The 20,281-nt window shown below is 48.7% G+C and overlaps 1 protein-coding gene across 1 annotated transcript in view; it reads right to left on the bottom strand.

The window, feature by feature from the left end:
* Prr5l (proline rich 5 like) overlaps positions 1-20,281 on the bottom strand; it is a 177,600-nt gene that overhangs the window by 4,778 nt on the left and 152,541 nt on the right. Inside the window, exons 6-8 of the mRNA XM_005364101.3 lie at positions 18,995-19,086; positions 12,494-12,634; positions 7,076-7,202 (exon numbers count right to left, since the gene is read on the bottom strand). Coding sequence (XP_005364158.2) covers positions 7,076-7,202; positions 12,494-12,634; positions 18,995-19,086 — 360 coding nt within the window. The remainder of the gene's footprint in view (positions 1-7,075; positions 7,203-12,493; positions 12,635-18,994; positions 19,087-20,281) is intronic.

Genomic DNA, 20,281 nt, shown 5'->3' with positions numbered 1-20,281 from the left:
CTGGAGAACCATGCTGTCTTAGCCTTCAGCAAACACTTGCAGTGCTACACTTTTCAAAATGCTGCACTACCTGCGGAAAAGAAGAGGTGCACAAATTTGATTGGGGGCGCGGTGGTGGGGGGAGGCCAAAAAGCTTGTGTGAACTGTGGGGGTTCGAGCCCAGCTGCAGCTATGTGCTAGGTGCCCAACAAGTGCTAGGCACTGTACCCAAAGGGAGATGGTTCACCAACAGCATCTCCTCCCAGTGTGTTGCAGAAGAGAAATGTGAAGTCTGCAATCACAATTACTTAGTCAACTAATTATTCAAGTCTGGGGCCCACAGCAGAGCTGTTTGTGACCTTCACAAGCTAGAAAGAGGTCAGGTCATTTGAGCAGCAGTAATGGGGCACAAACGGAAAACTTCTGGTCAGGAGGAAAGCATCTCTGGCCTGCTGGGAGTGGCTCAGGGTCCATGACCTGGCCAAGGGCTACGCCTAGCCAAGCAAGGCCAACTTAAGTCATGCTGAAGAGATAGGCAGAATTATTGTTCCATTAATGAGACACTATGTTTTTCATCCCTAACACAGTGCCTGAAGTTCAGCGGGGGGATTAGGTTTGAGTCCTTACCTTTGCAATGAAAAAGCACTTTACTGACTGAAGCTCCCCCTTAACCGCAAGAGAGCGATCTTGAAGAGAGAGTACTTCAGCAATACTGGGAAACGGTAAGACTCAAGACACACAGACCTCTCTAGGGCCTGGGTACAGAGAAGAATGTGTCCAAGGCCTTGCATAATTCTAAGGGGAGGACAAGCAAATCATGGCAGCACAGCATGACAAGGGCTTGGGGTCCCTGGAAAGATTAGTAGGTAACCTTACATCTGGAGGAAGAGTGGGGAATGGCTGCCCCTAAGGAGCCCATAACACAACACGGCATGGTATTGCTTGGCCCCGCCCTTGGCGCTGTTTCTTCCCCCTGCTCCCTCTCGGAGAGAGAGCACGTGCAGGTCACAGAAGGTGGGTAACTAGCACCAGACCAGAGTGCACAGCTGAGCCCTGGCCTAGTGGTCACCAAGGTCCCTCGCTGTCCACGTGGCCTCCGCTCTTGCCATGCAGTGATTTGCCAGAGAGGCCTACAGCTAGCTCTTTCCTCTGCTTTCTGGAAGAATATTTTGGTTCCCAAGATGGTGCTGGCAGAGTCAAGGCCACACGAGCCTCATGGTTTGCCAAGTGTCCTGGCAGGCAGTGCTTCCTTGGTGAGCTGCCAGTCACCACAGCTAATCCTCAGAAGTCAGCAGAATGGTGACTCTATCAGTCAACCCTGCCTGGCTCCTTAGCGAGCCTGAAAACCAAAGGCTGGGACCTGGGCGGACAGGCAGCTTCCCACCCTTGGGCCCATTATATTCTCCCTTTTTTCATTGCACCAGAGACAGCAAAACCATGCCCACAGAGAAAAGGGAGTAGAGTCTCCCATTGAGGGACTGGCTGTGACTGTCTTCCTGGGGCCTTCTGAGATGAAGACTGGGCTTTCTTTGCAAGGGGGGCACTCTTGCAGGGAGAGGCTGGTCTGTCACCTCAGCTGGCCCCCACTCTCAGGCCACTTCCCCTTCCTCCTTGACTTTCACAAGGTAGGGCCAGCAGAGCCTTTATTTCCCCCCCCCCCCCCCCCCCAGGCCTCCAACTGAGCCAGGAATTCATCCCCGCGGAAGCCAGCAACAGCAGTTTCTTTCAGATTCCTAGAGAGGCAAAGCCTGTGTAGGGAGGTCTTTTGTTGGGGATTGGCTCCCCAACAGGCCTTTGATCTTCTAGGCTCCCAGAATGCCCCTGCCTACCGAAACCATCAGGGGCTCCTGCTCTAGGCCAGAGCTGAAAGGCCCAAGCGGCCTTTGTCATGCAGAGAAGCTAGTGTCCAGCTACAGGGACGGTTACAGAGGGGCCCCAGGGATACAAAGGAGGGAGGCTGTGGGAGGCTAGGGCTTTTGTGAAGGAGGAATCTAGCCTGCTAATGTTTGCTGCAGAGGAGGGGCCCTGAGAGGCTCAGAAACCCCAGGCAGCTCAGGAATTTGGGTAACTTGAAAGGTAGCACTTAGGTCAGGCCTGCACTGTGGTTTTGTTGTTGTTCTCTTAGCTTCACTGTGGCCCCCCTCACCTGATACTGCCATTACCCTCTTACATATATAAAAAAAAAATTGGAGCAGAGGGCTTGCATACGTGTGCATACCACACACGTGCATGCATGCAAGTTTCATTTTGGGCTTTCGATTAGATCACTTATCTGTTGTTCTAAAGCAAGACCCCCTGTCCTGGTACAACTCCAGATCCAGCAAGTGATTGCCCCAGCATCTCTGGAGTCAAAGATGCAGGGACACAGGGTAAGTACCTTTCTAGCTTGCAAAAGGTGGAGTGTTTCTCAGGGACTCTGAGAGTAACAGTAGCACCACCCTCCTCCAGCCAGCACACTTGCCAATAGCTTGGACAGGCGTGTGCAGCACGGCCACTGGATGAGTGGCTTTTCAGACGATGTCCCAGCTGCCCTGACAATCTCACGCTGCTCTGGGCGCCAAAGCCGCAGTACAGCCCTGCCTCAGATGAAAAACGATCTTTCATGATCCCAATGTGACTCTTAAAATTGTTTCATTGTCCACTTTTTAAAAATTGTGCGTGCGTGTGTGTGTGTGTGTGTGTGTGTGTGTGCACCTGAGTGACTGTGCTCACGAAGTCAGAGGTATTGTAATTTCACTGAGCTGGAGTTACAGCGGCTTGTGGTTGCTTCTAGAAACTGAGCTTGGGTCTTCCGCAAGAGCAATATGCGTTCTTAACCTTTGAGACTTTCTCCAACCCCTCAATTACTGAACTAACACCCCTCTGCCCCACACTGAATGGATGCTCTTTTCACCATTAGAAGAGATCTCTGTCCCCAAAGGGTAAGGAAGGCCACCTCAGTTTTTAACATGCAGAAGTCTGTGATGAAATGTTGGCCTGGGACCCCTCCTGGAATAAGGAACAGAAGGGCAGGATCACCGGTACTGCTGTTCCCCAATGAACTCGTGTCCCCAATGCTGACAGGGCTGGGCTGGGGGTGGTAGACTATCGAAGGCAGCTGCAGAAGCTCAAACATCCTACCTCAAAGAGCCCGATAAGTTAGTGCTTACAAAGCAGGGATGGTGACCCTGCTCCACAGCCCAGCCAGCACACTGCCGATGATTTGGCCCATACCCAGTGCTCTTTCTTGCCACTGGCGACTCTGAATCTATGAAGCCCCTTCAGTTTCTCACGTGCTCCATCCTCTGGCCCTCCCACAACCCCCTAGACCTCCCAATCATCCTTCCTGACGACTTCCTCCCTCTTGTTAACTCAGCTAACTCCTGAACATCGCACACTTCCCCAGACAGCTCACTTCCTCCAGGGAGCCTTCCCCGGTGTTTTGTCTGGGTAGTCCCAGTGCTTCCTCCTGGAGCATCCATATACAGATGAGTCTCTGCATCCACTTCGCCCGCACCAGACAGACCGTGGGCAGGAATAGATCCCATTTGTCACATCTGCAGCAGCACACAGGAGAGTCTGACGACACAGCTGCTGAGATTATTCATCAATGGGATAAAAGTAATTTTTAAATTGCTCAGAGGATAATGGCCACCCTCTGTCCCTTTTAAAGCAAAGTCCCTTTCAAAAACAAAAACTGGGCTGGCAAAATGGTTCAACAGGTAAAAGTTCCTGTCACCAATCTGTCAACCTGAGTCAGAACCCCATAACCTACATGATGAAAGAGAAAATGGTCCCCCACAAGCTGTTCTCTGGCTTCTATACTTGGGTTGTGGCAGGTATAGATGGACATGTGTGTGCATGCACACACATGGACACGAGTGCACACACATGTGCATACACACATAAACAAAATGTACTTTAAAAACCACACTATTCTTCCTACAAGAATAAAGCCAGGGCTAGAGAAATGGCTCAGAGGTTAAGAGCATTGACTGCTCTTCCAGAGGTCCTGAGTTCAATTCCCAGCAACCACCACATAGTGGCTCACAACCGTCTGTAGTGAGATGGGATACCCTTTTCTAGTGTGCAGGCATACATGCAGATAGAACACTAGTATACATAAAATAATTAAATCTTGTTTAACAAAAGAAGAATAAAGTCTTGGGCCTCCCCTTATCTGACAAAAGCGTACATTGTTCCTATTTGGGCTGGAGAGCCAGGGCCAGCTCTTCACAGAGTTCTCATATCTCCTCGTGTTCCAGGCTTGGGAGACCAGAATATGGCTCCTCAAAACATGAAGTGGGGGCTGAAGAGATGGAGTAGCCGTTGAGAGCACTGGCTGCTCTTCCAGTGAACCCAGCTTCTATTCCCAGCAGCACGCAGCGGCTCAAAACCACCTGCACCTCAAGCTCCAGTGTTAGGAGCCAATTTTCTCCTAAAATCATTGCAGGAACCATCACCCTGGGGAGTCTACAGAGAACCCCACACCCATAATTGTGTTAGGAATCCGTTCTATTGACAGAGCCTACCCCACACCCAAATTGGCTGATAGAGAGATATCTGTTAGCGGAACCCACCCCACATTCCAAACTATCTAGAGAACTAGGTGTGTCAACTTGTGACTTCTTGGCCTAAACTACATAGGGAACTAGGTGTGGCAACTCGTGACTTCTTGGCCTACAGTGCCTGACCGAAGACAACCTCCTGCCTACGTGACCAACACGGACCAGGTGACCAACGTGAACTACGTGGCAAGAGCTCAGGCCCCTGTACCCACCCCTCAACTCCATACCCTATATAAGTTGTACCCCATCTCTAATAAACGGAGGCTTTGACAGGAATTCCAGCTTGGCCTCATTCCTCTTTTCTAGCCCATATCTTCCAGATAGCGCCTCTCCGGGACCCTGGAATAACTGAACTGCCGGGCGGGTTACTAACCCTAGACTAGTGACCTGCCGAGGCAATCAACACTCCAGGGGAAGCAATGTCCTTGTCTGGCCTCTTTGGGCACTAGACACACAAGCACATACATACAGGCAGTACACCCAGATACATAAAAGAATAAAATAATTTTTAATAAATACATGAAGGATTTGTGAACTAAAGGCACTGAAGAAGCAGGTTCAAGCTGGAGGAGCAGAAGTTCTAGGCCATCCTCAGCTACATAGTAAAGCTGAAGCCAGTTTGGGCTACATAAGACCCTGTCTCAAAAATTACTGTTCCTTATTAAAGATATTACATAAACAGGAATTCAAAGCCAATTCTTTGAAAACTACTTGTTCCCTGGATGTCTCTCCTGCATGTGAGAACACATGTTTCAATACACTTATTTGTTTTTCTCGTTAATCTGTTACAGGAATCCGTTCCAACTAAAAGCTTATGGGGCTTGAAGAAAAGTTATTTTTCTTCCCCTCTTCTGGCATTAGGCCCTGACTATGGTATAGTTCTTGGCATAGCTCAGCTAACCTGCTAGCATCCTGACATCTCCCTGGGTCCTCATCCCTGTAATCACATGAGCCCATGCAGTAATAAGTAAGGGAGGCTCCATGGAGACTGTGCAATATAGCATCTAGCTTGGGGCGCAGGGTGGGAGACTATCTTCCTTTGGCAGCTTTCTGATCTTATGTGGAGGGAGTGAGGAAGATATCAGAGATGGAGGCTGAGGGCCGACCTGGGGGTCAGCTGACAACCATCAACCTCCTCCAGTCTGTAGATACGGTGAAGCTAGTACCTCCAGAGAAACAGGAGCAGGAAAATGGTCAGTAGAAGGCTCGGCTGTCTACACAGAGAGACCCAGGAAGGGCAGCAAGGGGGCTCCTTGCCCCCTTGGCTGTGAAGCTCAACTACAACTCTATCACAGCAGAAAGAAGGCCAAGAGACTCTAGCCAGGTGATGCTTCCTGTTCTGCAGCTTTCTCTGGGTCCTGCCTGCCCAGGCTTGTGAGTACAACTGCCTGCACGGATCTAACAAGCATGCTCGCATACCTGCAGCCTTGCTGCATGACTGTGTGCACGGCACAGACACCACTGCAGATGCTGAAGACAGAAATAAGCAAGTGAGTGTCTGCACTGTAAGTGCTTACATCCCAGGCAGTAACCGAAGTATCTTTATCACGAGCCTTTTCCAAGGCTGCTTCCACCAAAACAGTGGTTTTGTTGGGAACTATTCTACAGTACATTGTACTGCATCATCAGCCATTTCTACTGAGACCATCTAGATTGTGCTCTCCCTGGAAGAAGGACCAGATCTGATTCTCCTCTAGATACTTTAAAGAGACTAAGACAGAACCTGCTACTGCAGTAGCTTTATGTCACCAAAAGAGGAGGCCCCATCCAGAACCCATCCCTTGCAGTGAAAGCCCTTGCAGTACCTACGGAAACAGAGAGAGGACAGTAGGTGAAAGGTTTGCCTATGAAGGTGACATGGAAGCTTCACATGCTGAGCCGCTGTCAAGAGCAGAAACATCATGGGTGGGTTTCCACTCATGTGAGTGAAGGGTGTTATACTGGTTAGTTTTATGTCAATCTGACACAAGCTAGAGTCATCTGAAAGGAGGGAACCTCAATTATGAAAATGCCTCCATAAGGTCTGGCTGTAGTCAAGCTGGTATGGTATTTACTTACTTAATGGGGGGAAGGCTCAGCTCATTGTGGGTAGTGTCATCCCTGGGCTGGTGGTCCTGGTTTCTATCAGAAGGAAGGGTGAGCAAGCCATGGGGTGCAAGCCAGTAAAAAGTACCCAGTGAGTGAAATCAACCCTTTCTTCCCCAAATTTCTTTTGGTCATGGTGTTTGATGATAGCTAACTAAGGCAGGTTTAATTATAAAAAAATACATTTTCTAGCAATAGATACAAGAAAATTAATGTCCAGACACATACAAAGATCAGAGCCATTGATCAACGGTGTGGCTGAGACAGGAAGCACCACAGAGGCTGGGATCAGTCTCTGAGGAAAATTGGTAGAGGGGCGGGGTTATGGCCACATGGCCTCGGAACATCTGTAATTAACAAATCAAGATCTGCCCTGGCCTTCACTGGAACAAAGTGCTAGGCAGACAATCAGTGCTTAGCACCATGAGGTGAGTATCTAGACTTTAGAGTCATGTCCTTCTTACCCAATGAGTACGCGGGGCCTGCGCAGCTGCGGTCCCCACTGATGCCGAGGAAGGGAGACACCACTTGCTTCACCAGCTCCTCCAGCTGCAAATAGCCCTCACTTGGGCCCGTGGGCTCGTGAACACTCTACAAATAAACACCCAAGATAAAGGTTAGTGAAAAGTGTCGCAGTGATGGACACTTGTCAGCGCCTGCCAATGACCCCCCTTGCCGTGTGGCCACGTCAGCCTCCTTGTGGTTAGAATGGAGGAAATGGGCCGTAAGCACTGGTCATTTGTCCCAGGTCCATAGATGAGAGTGAAAGAGGACAGGAAACAAAGATGAGGCCATAGGTGGGAGGAAAAGGATAAACACAAGGCTTGGAGCTCCGTGGCTCTACCTGGTCCATGGGCCACGGGGGCAGAGCTCACACTGAGCCCTACAGAGGCAGCAGTCCTCATTTCTCTGCCCCTCTGCCAAGTTGCCTAGCAAAACGCAAAATACAGAATTTCCTGGCCCAGTACAAAATGAAGATGCGAGGCCTTGAGTTGAAAAATCAGTTAGGATGCTGAGTGGGAGATGAGAGAATCATTAAACCAGAAACTATGAGGCAAGTGGAACTCTTGGCCAGCTCGAGGCCAGCCTGACCTACAGAGCAAGCTCTAGAATAACCAGGGCTACAACACAGAAAAACTCTGTCTCAAAAGACAAAACAAAACAATAAACTGGTCATTCGAAGATCAATATGTGGGTTCTCCCAGGACAGTGTAGGCAGCATGGTCCCAACTCTTGCTCTAAAGGGACAGGGTGGCAAGGCCCAACAATTACCCCACCCACAGCAGAGTGGAGACCTTACCGACAGCGCACAGGCACACCACAGAAGCACCACATAGGGACTAACACGCAGGCCTCCCAACAACCCTTCCAAGGACGAGAAATAAAGACCAGGAGGAGGCTTAGGAAACTTGTCTAGTATAACACAACCAACAAATGGCAAAAACAAAGAACATAACAACAACAACAAAAAGCCCCACTGGACTGGAAGCCGAGCTATCTGGCTCTGAGTCATTGTGACTGTCACTTTGTTACCAGAGTAGAACATGGAGAAAAAGCACTTAAAAGTCCAAAACAGGAGACGGTAAGAGTGGACCAGCACAGCCTGAGGCCTCAAACTAAGACTTGGGTAAAAGCCAACCAAAATAAATGCATGGCAGCCAAAGCTGGAAAGGGGCTGCTAAAACCTGCTTTCTAGAAATCCAGCCGCTCCTTGTGAACTCTGTTTCTCATTGGAAGAGGTGATAATTGTGCACTCCTGCTGAGGGGTGGCAAAGACCCAGGGCCACCAGGAAAAGGACAGGGCCTGGGAAAGAAAGAAGGAAGGCTCCAGGGGTCTCTGTGCTTAGCCAGAAAGATTATCTCCTCGATCTCTCAAAAAAGAAAGCCCTGAATGGCTTTCCTTAGAAAACAAAGAATTCACCATGGCCCCAGAGTTGTCTGTGGAGCGAAACAGATGGGAACAACTCCTGAAGGTAGGGACCCGTGGGTAAGATATGGTTCCCAAGGAAATAGGTCCTCCCCTGGTCCTTCTCAGCTACATCAAATGAGATGAGGATACTTGGGTATTAGATAGTTTGGGGAAACAAGAGGCCCAAGAAGCAGCTACAGGTGTATGCAGAGTTAGCCGTCTGGGATGACGACGGAAGGAAGGGACAGGTGCAGCCAGTGACTGTCCATTGGGACGACCTTGACTGTGGCACTGGGGATAGGCATGGTGATTCTCCATACCCTCTTTTGCGCTCCACTCCGCCTGAGCTCAAGCATTAGAATGCTTAGCGTTGGAAATGAAAAGAAAAAGAAAAGAAGCTGCTTTACTTAGGAAGACACATGAAGTTCTGCCCAAACTGAAGGGGAGCACTCAAGGCAGCAGGAAGGAAAAGGCACAGGGACCAAACCAGACTTTAGGGCAGAGCGGTCCAAATCATAAAGCCACCTTTATTAGGTCTCAAAGCCCAGGAAACAGTTGTTTCTTCTTCTATTTCTTCTCTTGATAGTTCTTATCAACTTCTCCCCAAAAGAGACATGACAGTAAACAGAAGTGACAAAAGACAGGAGGAAAATGGATAATAACACAGTGTGGAATTGGGTAAAGCTCCCAAAGACATGTCCCTTGAGGGCATCCTCAGCCTTCTGACCCACTGCTAGCCCAGTTAGCAAAACACAGTTGGTAAATGACAACTTTTCATGGCCCAGTATGAAACAAGATGCTGGGCCCGACATTCAAAATGTTAAGAGTGTTGAGCGGGAGATGGGAGACTATTAACCTAGGCACAGGGCCCTCCAAGACAATGTCACAAACCTTGCCTCTTGGGCAAGCTGACTGAAGCTTCCCTCCTCTAGGTGGGGCCCCTTGAGAACAAGAGCTTTGTACCTACAGCAGGAGATGCCCTGGCATCTTCTTATAAGGGAGGGGTTGACTCAAAAAGGTTTAGAAGGCTGGTAACAATGGGAGAGCTGAAGTCTGAGAAAGGCTCTTTCTCTTTGTACCAGAGTCATTTGGGAAAATCTTCCCCCAGGTCCCATGTCCCTATGGAGAGTTAGGGCCTAGGAAAGACAATTCACAGTACATGGCCCCAGAGTGGATTCCCTGAAATTCTTTTCTGACTCCGAAGCTGCTGCCCCTTAGGACCCAGAGAATCAATTTGGACCCAGGGAAGACCTACACTGATTGCTGTCAGCCTCCCTGCCTCGGCTCTGTGAGCTCCAAGGGAGAAAGCGGCCCAGGAGACCTATTACCACGAGGCTCAGAGGGAAACCATGCCAAGGACCCCACCCCGGAGAGTGGCTATCTTAGAAGTTCGAAGGGTGTTTCTAGTACCCGAGGAGGATACAGGAAGGAAGGCTAAGAGGTCAGAGAGAGAAAGCTAAGGGAAGGCCAACTGGTCCAGCTCCCTCAGATCAGGCTGAAGTCCTGCTGGTTAGCTGGCCTCTCTGATCCTCTACCTCCTTGAAGTGGGGGGAAAAAGATCCACATCAGAGACTATTTCCTTGCCCGGTTTTCCAGAACTCCACCATAGCCAGGGAGCTGAAAGAAGCCATGGCCTTGGAATCCTCCTTGGCCATTAGCAGCCGGCTCCACCACTTTATGAACACCTGCTTTTATGATCAAGACTGGGCTGGGTGCTGAGGGTACAAACATGAGGAAGAAGCTTAAGATTGCTTTGACTATTCTGGACAACAGTGTTGGGATCAGAGGGGAAGTGAGCACCAAGATCTCAGCCCCGCACAGACCACAAAGGCCAGAGCATCAGGTAAGCCAGCTCCCAACATCTGAGGGAGAGGTGAAGGGGCTCCAGGCCCAGGGACAGTCATGAGCAGCTTTCCTAAGATCAACTGGGAAGAGCTGCAGGTACACAGCAGGTAAATGCGACAAAGGCAGAGTAGTCCTTCTGGGACATCTTCAGGGGCTCTAAGGGGTGACGACATGTGTCATCAGGTGACTCTACACAGGACCCAGAACCTCAAAAGGCTTTCATTAATAGAAACAGGTCCTCCCGCTCCAGCTTCAGTTGGGGAGAATCTTCAGAGGGCAACCACACTCGCAAACAGAAAGGGATGTGTGGTAGTTAATCTTGACTGTCAGAATGGAAACGCCCCTTGAGGGCTTATCTAGATTAGGTTAATAGGGTGGGAAGACCCCACCATACACATGGACAGCATTGTTGGCTGGGCTGGGGTCTCAGACTGCATAGAAAGAGAAAGCCAGCTGAGCACCTGCATCTGTCCGTCTCTACTTGCTGATACAGATACAAGATACAGTGTGGCTAGCCGCCTCGCCTTCCTGTTGCCATGCCTTCTCTGCAGTGATGACGAAACCTAAACAACCCTTCCTCTTTTAAGTTGTTTTTCTCAGGTATCTTGTCACAGCAAAAAGGGAAGTAACTAGCGCTGGATGCCTCCCCAAAGCGTTAGAAACGAAAACAGAAAGTGGAGCCCAGCTTCCGAACCTCACTCCCAGAACCCTCAGGGGCTCCTTTCTACACGCCATACTTGGGAGCTAAGCTCGTGTCCAGTACTTCAGGTGCAAGCTGCAGACACTCTGCCATGTCTATCCTTTTCTTCCCTTTTACAGAAAGGCTGGATGTGGACTGATACCCACCCTCATCTCTGAGACGACCCTTCCTCTTTTCTGATTACAGGAAAGAGGTATATAGAGAGATAACCAAAGGCACATAGATGGGGCTGGTGGCATCTCACTAGTCATCAAGAGCCGATGGAGGCTGGAAAGTGAGAACTCCAGAGCCATCCACGGGAAAGGGCTCCCCAGGGCATGTTGGATCCACCTGACCTCACTCAGGGTCAGCTGATTGGGCAAAAGGGAACTCCAAACATAGCACATGCCAGTCAGATCTCTTACCCAGAAGAAGGAGCAGGATTCTGAGTATTAGAATCTTACCACCTCTTACCAGCTGGGGGATTTCGCTCAAGCACTTAAGTGTCCTGTTTTTGTTTCCTCATCTGGAGCATGGGAATAAAACAATGCTGACCTCATTAGATGGTTATTTGGATTGTTTAAGAAAACAGTACATTTATAGTCCATGTGCCTGCACCTGGCAAACCACCAGAGCCTGCGAAGTGTTAGCTCATCTTCCTGTTGCAGATTTAGGATTGGGACGAGAAGACAGCATGGAGCCATCTGGGTAGTGTCTCACTGGTAAACACCACGGAATGTCACATGTAATCTGATCCGAATTATTCCAGAAAGAGAAAGACCAAGTCCAGAAACAACCAGGCAGGCCACAAGAGACAGCATCACACACACACACACACACACACACACACACACACACACACAAACACACAAAGAGGAAGAATGATCCAAACAGAGATAGAAAGTGACCAGAGTTGGTGGCTCTGGGACCCATGTAGGAGTTCTAGGTCTGTCTTGACTCAACTATGGGAGATGCTTTGTCCCTGTTTGCACTCCTTGGAAGAGCACAGAAGGATGTCTTTTCCTCACTAGCTGGCACCACAGTGGAAGCCTACTTCTGTACTCACAACCCTGGGCTGGGTGCTAAGGACACAAGCAGAAGGAAAAAGTTTAGGAAAGGCTTTGACTGTCCCAGGCAACAGAGTATTTAGAGCAGAGGAAGGGTGAGCACCCAAATCCCACCCTCACAGGGACTGAGAAGGCCACAGCACCCAGTGAATCAGGTGGTGTTTTCTTCCCTTACTCCAACACCAGCACCAGGTACAACACCAGGAGCCTGCTGGGCTCACAACAAATACACATGAGCCAGTGAACCAAGAAACATGGACGAATAAGCAGGAAAAGGCACAGGTCAGCTGTTCTGCTCTGCGTTAGCCCTGCTCCCCATCTCCATCACGGCAGGATTACTCGGCTGCTTGTGGTGTAAGGGGCAGGCCTCCCCTGCGCTCACCTGCAGAATGAGCAGCATTTGTATAACAGATGAGGGTAACTTGGACTGTGCCAACAGCAGCGAGTCACCCAGCTTCACCTTCAGCAAGACCAGGTCCCGGAAGCCCAGCAGGGAGATCTGGCGGATGGTCAGCTCCTGTCCCTGGGGAAGACAGGTGGAAAGGTGAGAGGGGACACTTGCTGAGTCCCCACCAGCCTTCAGTGCTTCAGGGGAAGTGTTCACAGTGCACTCAGGACGGACAGGCAGTGCAACGCTCATGGGCTGTCACAGAAGACCCGGGTCTGCTTTCTCCTGGCATTAAGGCAAGGTATGGGTCAACTCGATTAGATAACCTAGAGATGATACAAGACGCATATAATAGTGGATCTTGCTGTCAGGAGAGTCCAGTGGGTGGGAAAGAGGAAGAGAGAGGAAGGGAGGAGAGACGGAAAGGATTACAACTCTCTCCCCACCTCAAGGCTGCTTTCTCAACTTCATCCCTTAAATATTTAAGTGCTTATCACAGGTCAGGCAACAACAGCCCATACATGGTTACATAAGACGTCAGCTTCTTCCATAATCACAAGTAACTGAGGAAGAAAAGTGATTTGTAAGTAGGAAAAGCCTCATTATTTCAGCTGCTGGGGTAGTAGGCAGGAGATGAATATACCAGTCGCCATGAGAGTTTCTGTCCGCTAGGTTTTGAGTGCTAGGCAGGGCCCTAAGATTCTAGATGTAAACAGTGCATGTAATGTCCACTTCAGATGTGGTTTGTGTGTGTGTTTTCTCACATCTGTCTGTGGGAACCCTGGGACTTGGAGAGGCATTTTTACATTTTTGAAAGTGTGTGTGTGTGTGTGTGTGTGTGTGTGTGTGTGTACACGCGCGTGCTCAGGTGAGTATGTGACAGAGGGGGAAACCTGACTAACCCCACACTGTCCTGATTAAATGACTCTTCCCTGTGCCTGTTATGGCACTTCGCGATGAGATCAGCACTGGAGGCAGCAGACAGGACAGAGTGCTGGCTCTCTCCAACACGGGTGGGCATTCTGCAATCACCTGAGGCCTCTTCAGGGCATCCACCAAGCTGTATGTCTGTGGAGCTGGGGCTGGACTCTCCTTAGAGGCCTGGCCATGCTGTCCTCTGTCTGTCTATGATGTTAGTAACCTTCTAATAAACTTTCTCTGTCAATTCTCAGTGGTCTCTCAAAGCCATCTGAGATGTTGCAATTTTTACCTCAAGGTTTTTTTGTTTTTCTTTCTATAGCATTAAATGATTACATTAAAATGATTAAAAATCACAGAAGAAAAGCACTTTTACTCGGTCTTAGGGCTCAGGCAGTACACAGGTCTAGAAATGATATTCTCGGCTTAGCTCAAGCTGGACTAGAGAAGGATTTCTGGCTGTTAGATAAAACCCCACCATTCCTTAGAGACTTGTGAAATGGACCCATCAAAAGGACTCATTTCCCTTGCCTCTGGCAGAAGGGACACATGGCTCTCCATTGACATATATGGGTGGTTCCTCATCAAAGCCCATGCTGGCCTCCAAGCTCCCTCAGTCCTTATTCACAAGTACTTGTTACACATCTCAAGGTCCCCACACTAGCCAGCTGCCCCTCTCACTCCCCTACTCCTGCACTATGCTAGCCCCAGGCTATTCCAGCACCTTTATAACAGCAAGGTGCTTGCATGTTACCCTACCACACCCATTCTCTACTATTTTTGCCCACTATTCTCTCTCTTGCTGTTTTCCCCACTTCCCTGGCCCATGTCTAGTCTGCTTATTTTTCTCTTGGATCTGGATTCTTCTCGATGCCTTTGGATGTTCTCACTCACATCCACAACAAAAACCTTCCCCCTAATCATGGTGCCAACATCTCGGTGGTTTTTTTACTGCATCCCTCACATACGGTCTTACTCTTTCATTACCCATGCTTGATAGCTGGTGGTTAGGGATGCAAGACCCAACACTAGCCCCTCGTTACTCTGTTTAGGCCAGGCTGCTCGATGATACAGGATGCTGGAGGATGATAGGAACTATCCAACTTTTGTTCATGGCCCCTTCTGTGGTATCCATCCGTAGTAAAACTGTCTGATTTAAATCATACCAGGCGGAGAAAAAGAAAAAGGCAGGCAAGGGCAGGCAGACTTTTAAAAACTACACTGAATGTCAATCTGGAGGAAAGAGAAGACAGGAGAAATAAGAAGGAAATTCTAGAACTCCCCCGCCCCCACCACTAGCAACTACTTGGCATAACTGGTCTTCTGGGAAGCCCCTAGAGGCCACCCAGGCACTGGGGCCTCTCCACTTGCAGCCAAAAGAATGACTCTTGGTACTTTGTCATTTTGTTTTGGATTTCACTTTTAAATCATTGAGTAATAGATATTTTTAGGCTACAATTTAAAGTTAGGACAGGGTTAAGGCAAGCAGAAATCACCTTCTGTAGCTTCTTAATATCCATCCAAGAAACCCCTCTTCAAAAGCTTGTATTTATCTTCTAGATTTTTCTAGAAGTTTTTACCTCTATAAAATTCACATTTAACCTTAAACATACATAGAGAGCATACTTTTCATGCCTGTATTTAGCTTAGTGTACCTTGGACATTTTTGCAAATCAACACACCTTGCTTCTCCTTTGCCCCATATTATTTTAAAGTCACATAGTATTCCAACATGTGAGTATACTCTAACTGCTATTTCTTCAACTAAAATACCTTTTTTACTACAACAACGCTATAATAAACATGTTTATCCATGACTCTCTGGACCCTTTTGTTAGTATACCCAGATCGCTACCACTCTTTGAAAGAAAACTTACACTATCAAAAATCCACCTTTAAAAAGGAATGGGGAGCCAGGCAGTGGTGGTGCACACTTTTAATCCCAGCACTTGGGACGCAGAGGTAAGCAGATCTCTGTGAGTTCGAGGCCAGCCTGGTCTACAGAGTGAGTTCTAGGACAGTCAAAACTGTTTCACAGAGAAACCCTGTCTCAAAAACAAACAAACAAACAAACAGCATGGGGAGACAGGTGAGTGCTGAACAAGTCTGAGACCTGAGTTTGAGCCCCCTGAAGCAACATTCAAAAGACCAGATGCATTCTGTAATCTTGCAATTGGATAGGCAGAGCCAAGCAGATTCCTAGGGCTTCCTGGTCAAGAAGTCTAATCAAGTCAGTGAGGTAACAGGCTTGGGAAAACCCTGTCTCAAAGTGGGAAGGGCACCTGACATCGGCCTCTGGATATATGCTCACACATGTACATGCACACACACACACACACAGGTTTTGTGGATACTGCCACATTAGCTTCTCAAAAGAATGAACTGACTCGTGTTCCAGTTGATGTGGGATTCCCCTCTGTATGCTGTGAATATCATTGGCTAATAAAGGAACTGCTTTGGGCCTATAACAGAGCTGTAAGGGAACAGAGCTAGGTGGCGAAAACTAAACAGAATGCTGGGAGAAAGGAGGCAGAGTCAGAGATAGCCATGGAGTCCCACCAGAACCAGATGGAGCTTGAGCTGGCAAGCCACAGCCATGTGGCAATATACAGATTAATAGAAATGGGTTAAATTGATATGTAAGAATTAGCCAATAAGAAGTTAGAACTAATGAGCCAAGCAGTGATTTAATTAGTGCAGCCTCTGTGTGATTATTTCGGGGCTAAGCAACCGGGACCAACAAGCGGCCCCCTCCTTACAATACCCAGTGAGTATCTGTGAGCACATTTTCTCAGACAGTGGAGGGAGTGGAGATGATTGTTTGAGTGGGTAAATATGGTAGACATTCAAGAGCAACCCATTCCAAATCCACCTGCTTGGCCAGGCTAGAGAGCAACAGATCTAAACAGTTCGGGTAACTTCTCCTACTGAACCCCCAAATCAACCTGCTTTATTATTGCCACTCCATCCTTCCCCATGCCATTTCCTTTCCAGAATGTTCTTAGCCTCTTCACATGAAAATACCTGCAGGAGTGTGGGCTAGCAGGAGGGTCACAGCACTCCCCAGGAAAAGATGAAAGACTGCCCTAAAGTACCTTACATATTCGGAGAGATGACTGACGTAGTAAGTGACCAGAAGGCTATACAGTGTCAGTACCAGGCGCCTCCCAGGTTGAAATGTGAGCCCAAGAGGGTTCAGACTAGCAGTGTGAGATGCAGCTTGCACTGGAACTGTACTCAATACCTCACACCTTCAATGCAACCTGAAACGTGGAACTTCACATCTATGGTCCCAGCAGCCAAAGGCTTTCTCCACATGCAGAATCTGGCTTCTCATACTGCCCAGAAATGCACTCGATGAAGATGAGGTGCTCGGTTCTCAACAGAAACAAGTCAGTCACTGCTTCCTGGGACTTTCAATTCGTGGTTCTCAGACTCTGACAGGGTTTCCCTTCGTAGTGGACCAGAGAAGAGACACCTACTCATCCAAAATTAAAAGCAAGTTTATCTTTGCCCTTGAAACAGAAAAAAGTCATCTCCACGTTACCTAATACACAGACCTCCCACTCTCCGTGACTTCTACCTTGGTGCCTGTTTGTGCAAGCCTCCCTCACCGCCGTTGAATTTCCGTTTATTCTTTGAGTCCATGCCTCTCCCTCTCTCCCTCAGCTAGCAAACAAAATGGATGAGCATAAGCAGATGTCCTTCAGGGTCAGCAGGGGGAGAAAGTGGCCTCCAAGTGAGTGAGGGCCGGGAAGTTGCTGAGGCTGAAGAAAGTGAAATGAACAGGCACTTAGGATTGCCAGACCTGGCCGCCTTTTCAGAGAATCAAGACAGGCCCCTCTTTAGGTCTACAGAACTGTGTCCCCTGACTGGCTCTGAGCCCCTCCGTGCCCATCCGCCACCTTCTGTAGCCACCACCTCGTCCTGGCAGTTGCTGCACAAATGAGCCTTCCTTTGGGTTAAACACAAGACACCGGCTAAATTTTTTTTCCTACACACGTGTTGGAATCCACTCTCATTTACATAAAATTTATAGTTAAGGCAACACCTGGTATTTTAATTTGCTACACTAGTGAACCCTACCCTCAGGTCTATTGTTCTGATGACCTGCTGCTTGGTAAGGGGTGACAGCTGCAAGGGAGAGGGTATCTAAGGGGTCAGAAGCCACAGGGTCTCCAGCATCACTGGTTCAGACTGAGGATGCTGAGGGGAGCGAGCGACAAGCCAGGCCTCTACTTGCACTGTGATATAGGAGATGGGAGAGGCAAGCCTGAAATGGGAAGTGACAACTCACTAAACAAAATTTTAACTGTTGGGTACGGAGTGCAAACAATCCTATACTCCTTTAAAACCCCTTACGTGCAAACCATCTCCTGGGGCCTTCGCTGTGGAATGAGGAAATTCCAACCATTGCTGGTGGCTCTGCTTGCAGTGTGCTTATTACACCCTCCCCTCAACAAAGCCAGAGCCGGCAAAAGCCTCAGCCCCAGGGGGAGGAGAGGAATGTGAGCAAGCTGTAGGTATGGGAGAGCAATCTGGGAGAGGAATAGCCCGCCAATTAAACTAGACTGGCCAGCAAGGCTCAGAGTCCCGCTGTCTCCCCCACCACCACCACTGGGGTTAGGATGTGCTGCTACGCTGACTTCTAAATGGATGATGAGGATCTGAATTCAGAGCTTCATGCTTGCTGCGGCAAGTTCTTTACTGTTGAACTAATCGCCTTCCCTAAATCCCACATTCTAGAAAAACATTTATTATCCTTATTACTTTAAATTACATGTATATGCTTGTGTCTCTGTGTGGGATTGTGCTTATGAGAGCAGGGACCCAGGGAGCTCAGAAGAGGGCAGTGGAGCAGTTGTGAGCCATGCAACATGGATGTTGGGAATTATACCCAGGGTCTGCTCAAGAGCAGTACAAACTCTTAATTGCTGTGCTATCTCTCCAGCCCAAAACCCCAATCCCCAGTTTCTCAGGAACTGGATGGTGTTATGCACAAAGTTAAGTGCATAACTCCTGACCTGCACTGTAGAACTCCATTCCCCATTCCCCACCCCCCACCCAGCACTAATATGTCATGTAGTTCTTTAGGTGAGAGACCATCACAGACAGCGAGGGACAGCATCCTTTCCCACGACTTCAGGACAACAGTAATTTGCTTAAAATGTGTTACAAAGAGATAGGGGGAGGGGTGAGCGGCTGGGTTTAAGGGGTGAAAAGGCATGAGACACACATGTGAAGTCATCCTAATGAATCAAGACTTTCTGATCAGTGTGCACTAGTAAAGTACTTTAAAATTGCACTTCAAAGAGGATGCCAGTAAGAAACAGAGGTGGGGTAAGAAAGAAAGAGAAAGAAAATGAAAACCCACCCTGTTCAGTATATATACCATCAAAACCACAAGGGTAACAAGAACCTACAAATTGCTGGTTATATATAAGCCTCTCTTCACTTGAAGTTAGGGGCTAAACACAGATCCAGAGAGTCCTCAGAAGGCCTCCGAGTCCCTTTCTAACCAAGGTGCCCCCCTAGGTCAGTGGAGGAGACAGGCTGTTGCATCCCAGTGACACTAACCTGAACCGGATAAAATATTGCCTGCAGGGTGGGGAGAGTCTCGGTGAAGAAGTGATCCCAGACTTCAGCCAGAACCTCAATGAGACTATCACCTACACACGGGAGAGAAGATGGGAGAAAGAAGAGAAAATGTCATTACTCACGGGAGAGGCCACAGGGCAGCTCCTCCTCAAATGGAAGTTACATACACTAGGGATCTTGTAGCCAGGAACTGCTGATACCCAGAGATCACAGCGACAGTGTACAGGGTCTTTGTCCCTCTTAAGGCCATCAGAAGACCCAATTTGCTCATAGGATACACACAACAACTGAAATTCAACATCACTAGTTGCAGGCTGCAGAGGGAGGCCCTTTGGGTGAGGGTTTTGGAAATGAGCTGGACTTTGGCTTCTGCTCTGGCTTCCTGGCTTCCTGTGTGGTCTCTTCCACACTTGCTTAATGATGGAGGAGGGTCATCTGTCTATGTGTTACTTTCATTGGTTAAAAAGAAACTGCCTTGGCCCTTTGATAGGACAGCAGCTTAGATAGGCAGAGTAGACAGAACAGAATGCTGGGAGAAAGAAGCAAATTCAGGTAGTCACTGTGATTCTCCGACCCAAATTCTTCGACCCAAGACGGATGTAGGCTAGAATCCTTCCCGGTAAGCTACCACCCCGTGGTGCTACACACATTAATAGAAATGCGTTAATCAAGATGTGAGAGTTAGCCAGTAAGAGGCTAGAGCTAATGGGCCAAGAAGTGTTTAAAAGAATACAGTTTCCGTGTAATTATTTCGGGTGAAAACTAGCCAGGCAGCCGGGCGGCCGAGCAACAGGAATGCAGCCTGCAGCTCCTTCTACAGCCTACCACCACAACGATACCCACCATGAGGCTCCTACCAGAAGACAACCCAAGTGTCTGACCCTCCAACTCAGGAAGCCAAGTCAACTTCTTATTTATAAAGTGACCTTAGGATTTTGTTATAGCAAAATTCAGGTGGGAAGCCTCAACTGAGGACACAGAATGTGCTTTTCTATCTATCTCCAACTCAGGAAAGGGAGGTGAAGATTTAAAAATCACACGGCAGTCAATATCCATGAGTATTTACAGCATTTTCAGACGCTCAGCTAAAGTACTGATCACTACTATGTGAGTACCCCACTACCCCATCTTACAGGCTCAGAGACACAAGTAACTAGGCTAACAACAAACTCCTAGCCAGGCGATGGTGGCGCACGCCTTTAATCCCAGCACTCGGGAGGCAGAGGCAGGCGGATCTCTGTGAGTTCGAAACCAGCCTGGTCCACA

The sequence above is a fragment of the Microtus ochrogaster genome (genome assembly GCF_000317375.1).
Source record: "Microtus ochrogaster isolate Prairie Vole_2 chromosome 14 unlocalized genomic scaffold, MicOch1.0 chr14_random_1, whole genome shotgun sequence".
NCBI classification, from domain to species: Eukaryota; Metazoa; Chordata; class Mammalia; order Rodentia; family Cricetidae; genus Microtus; species Microtus ochrogaster.
The sequence above is the reverse complement of the archived record's forward strand: the minus strand, read 5'-3'. Positions and strand labels throughout refer to the sequence as shown.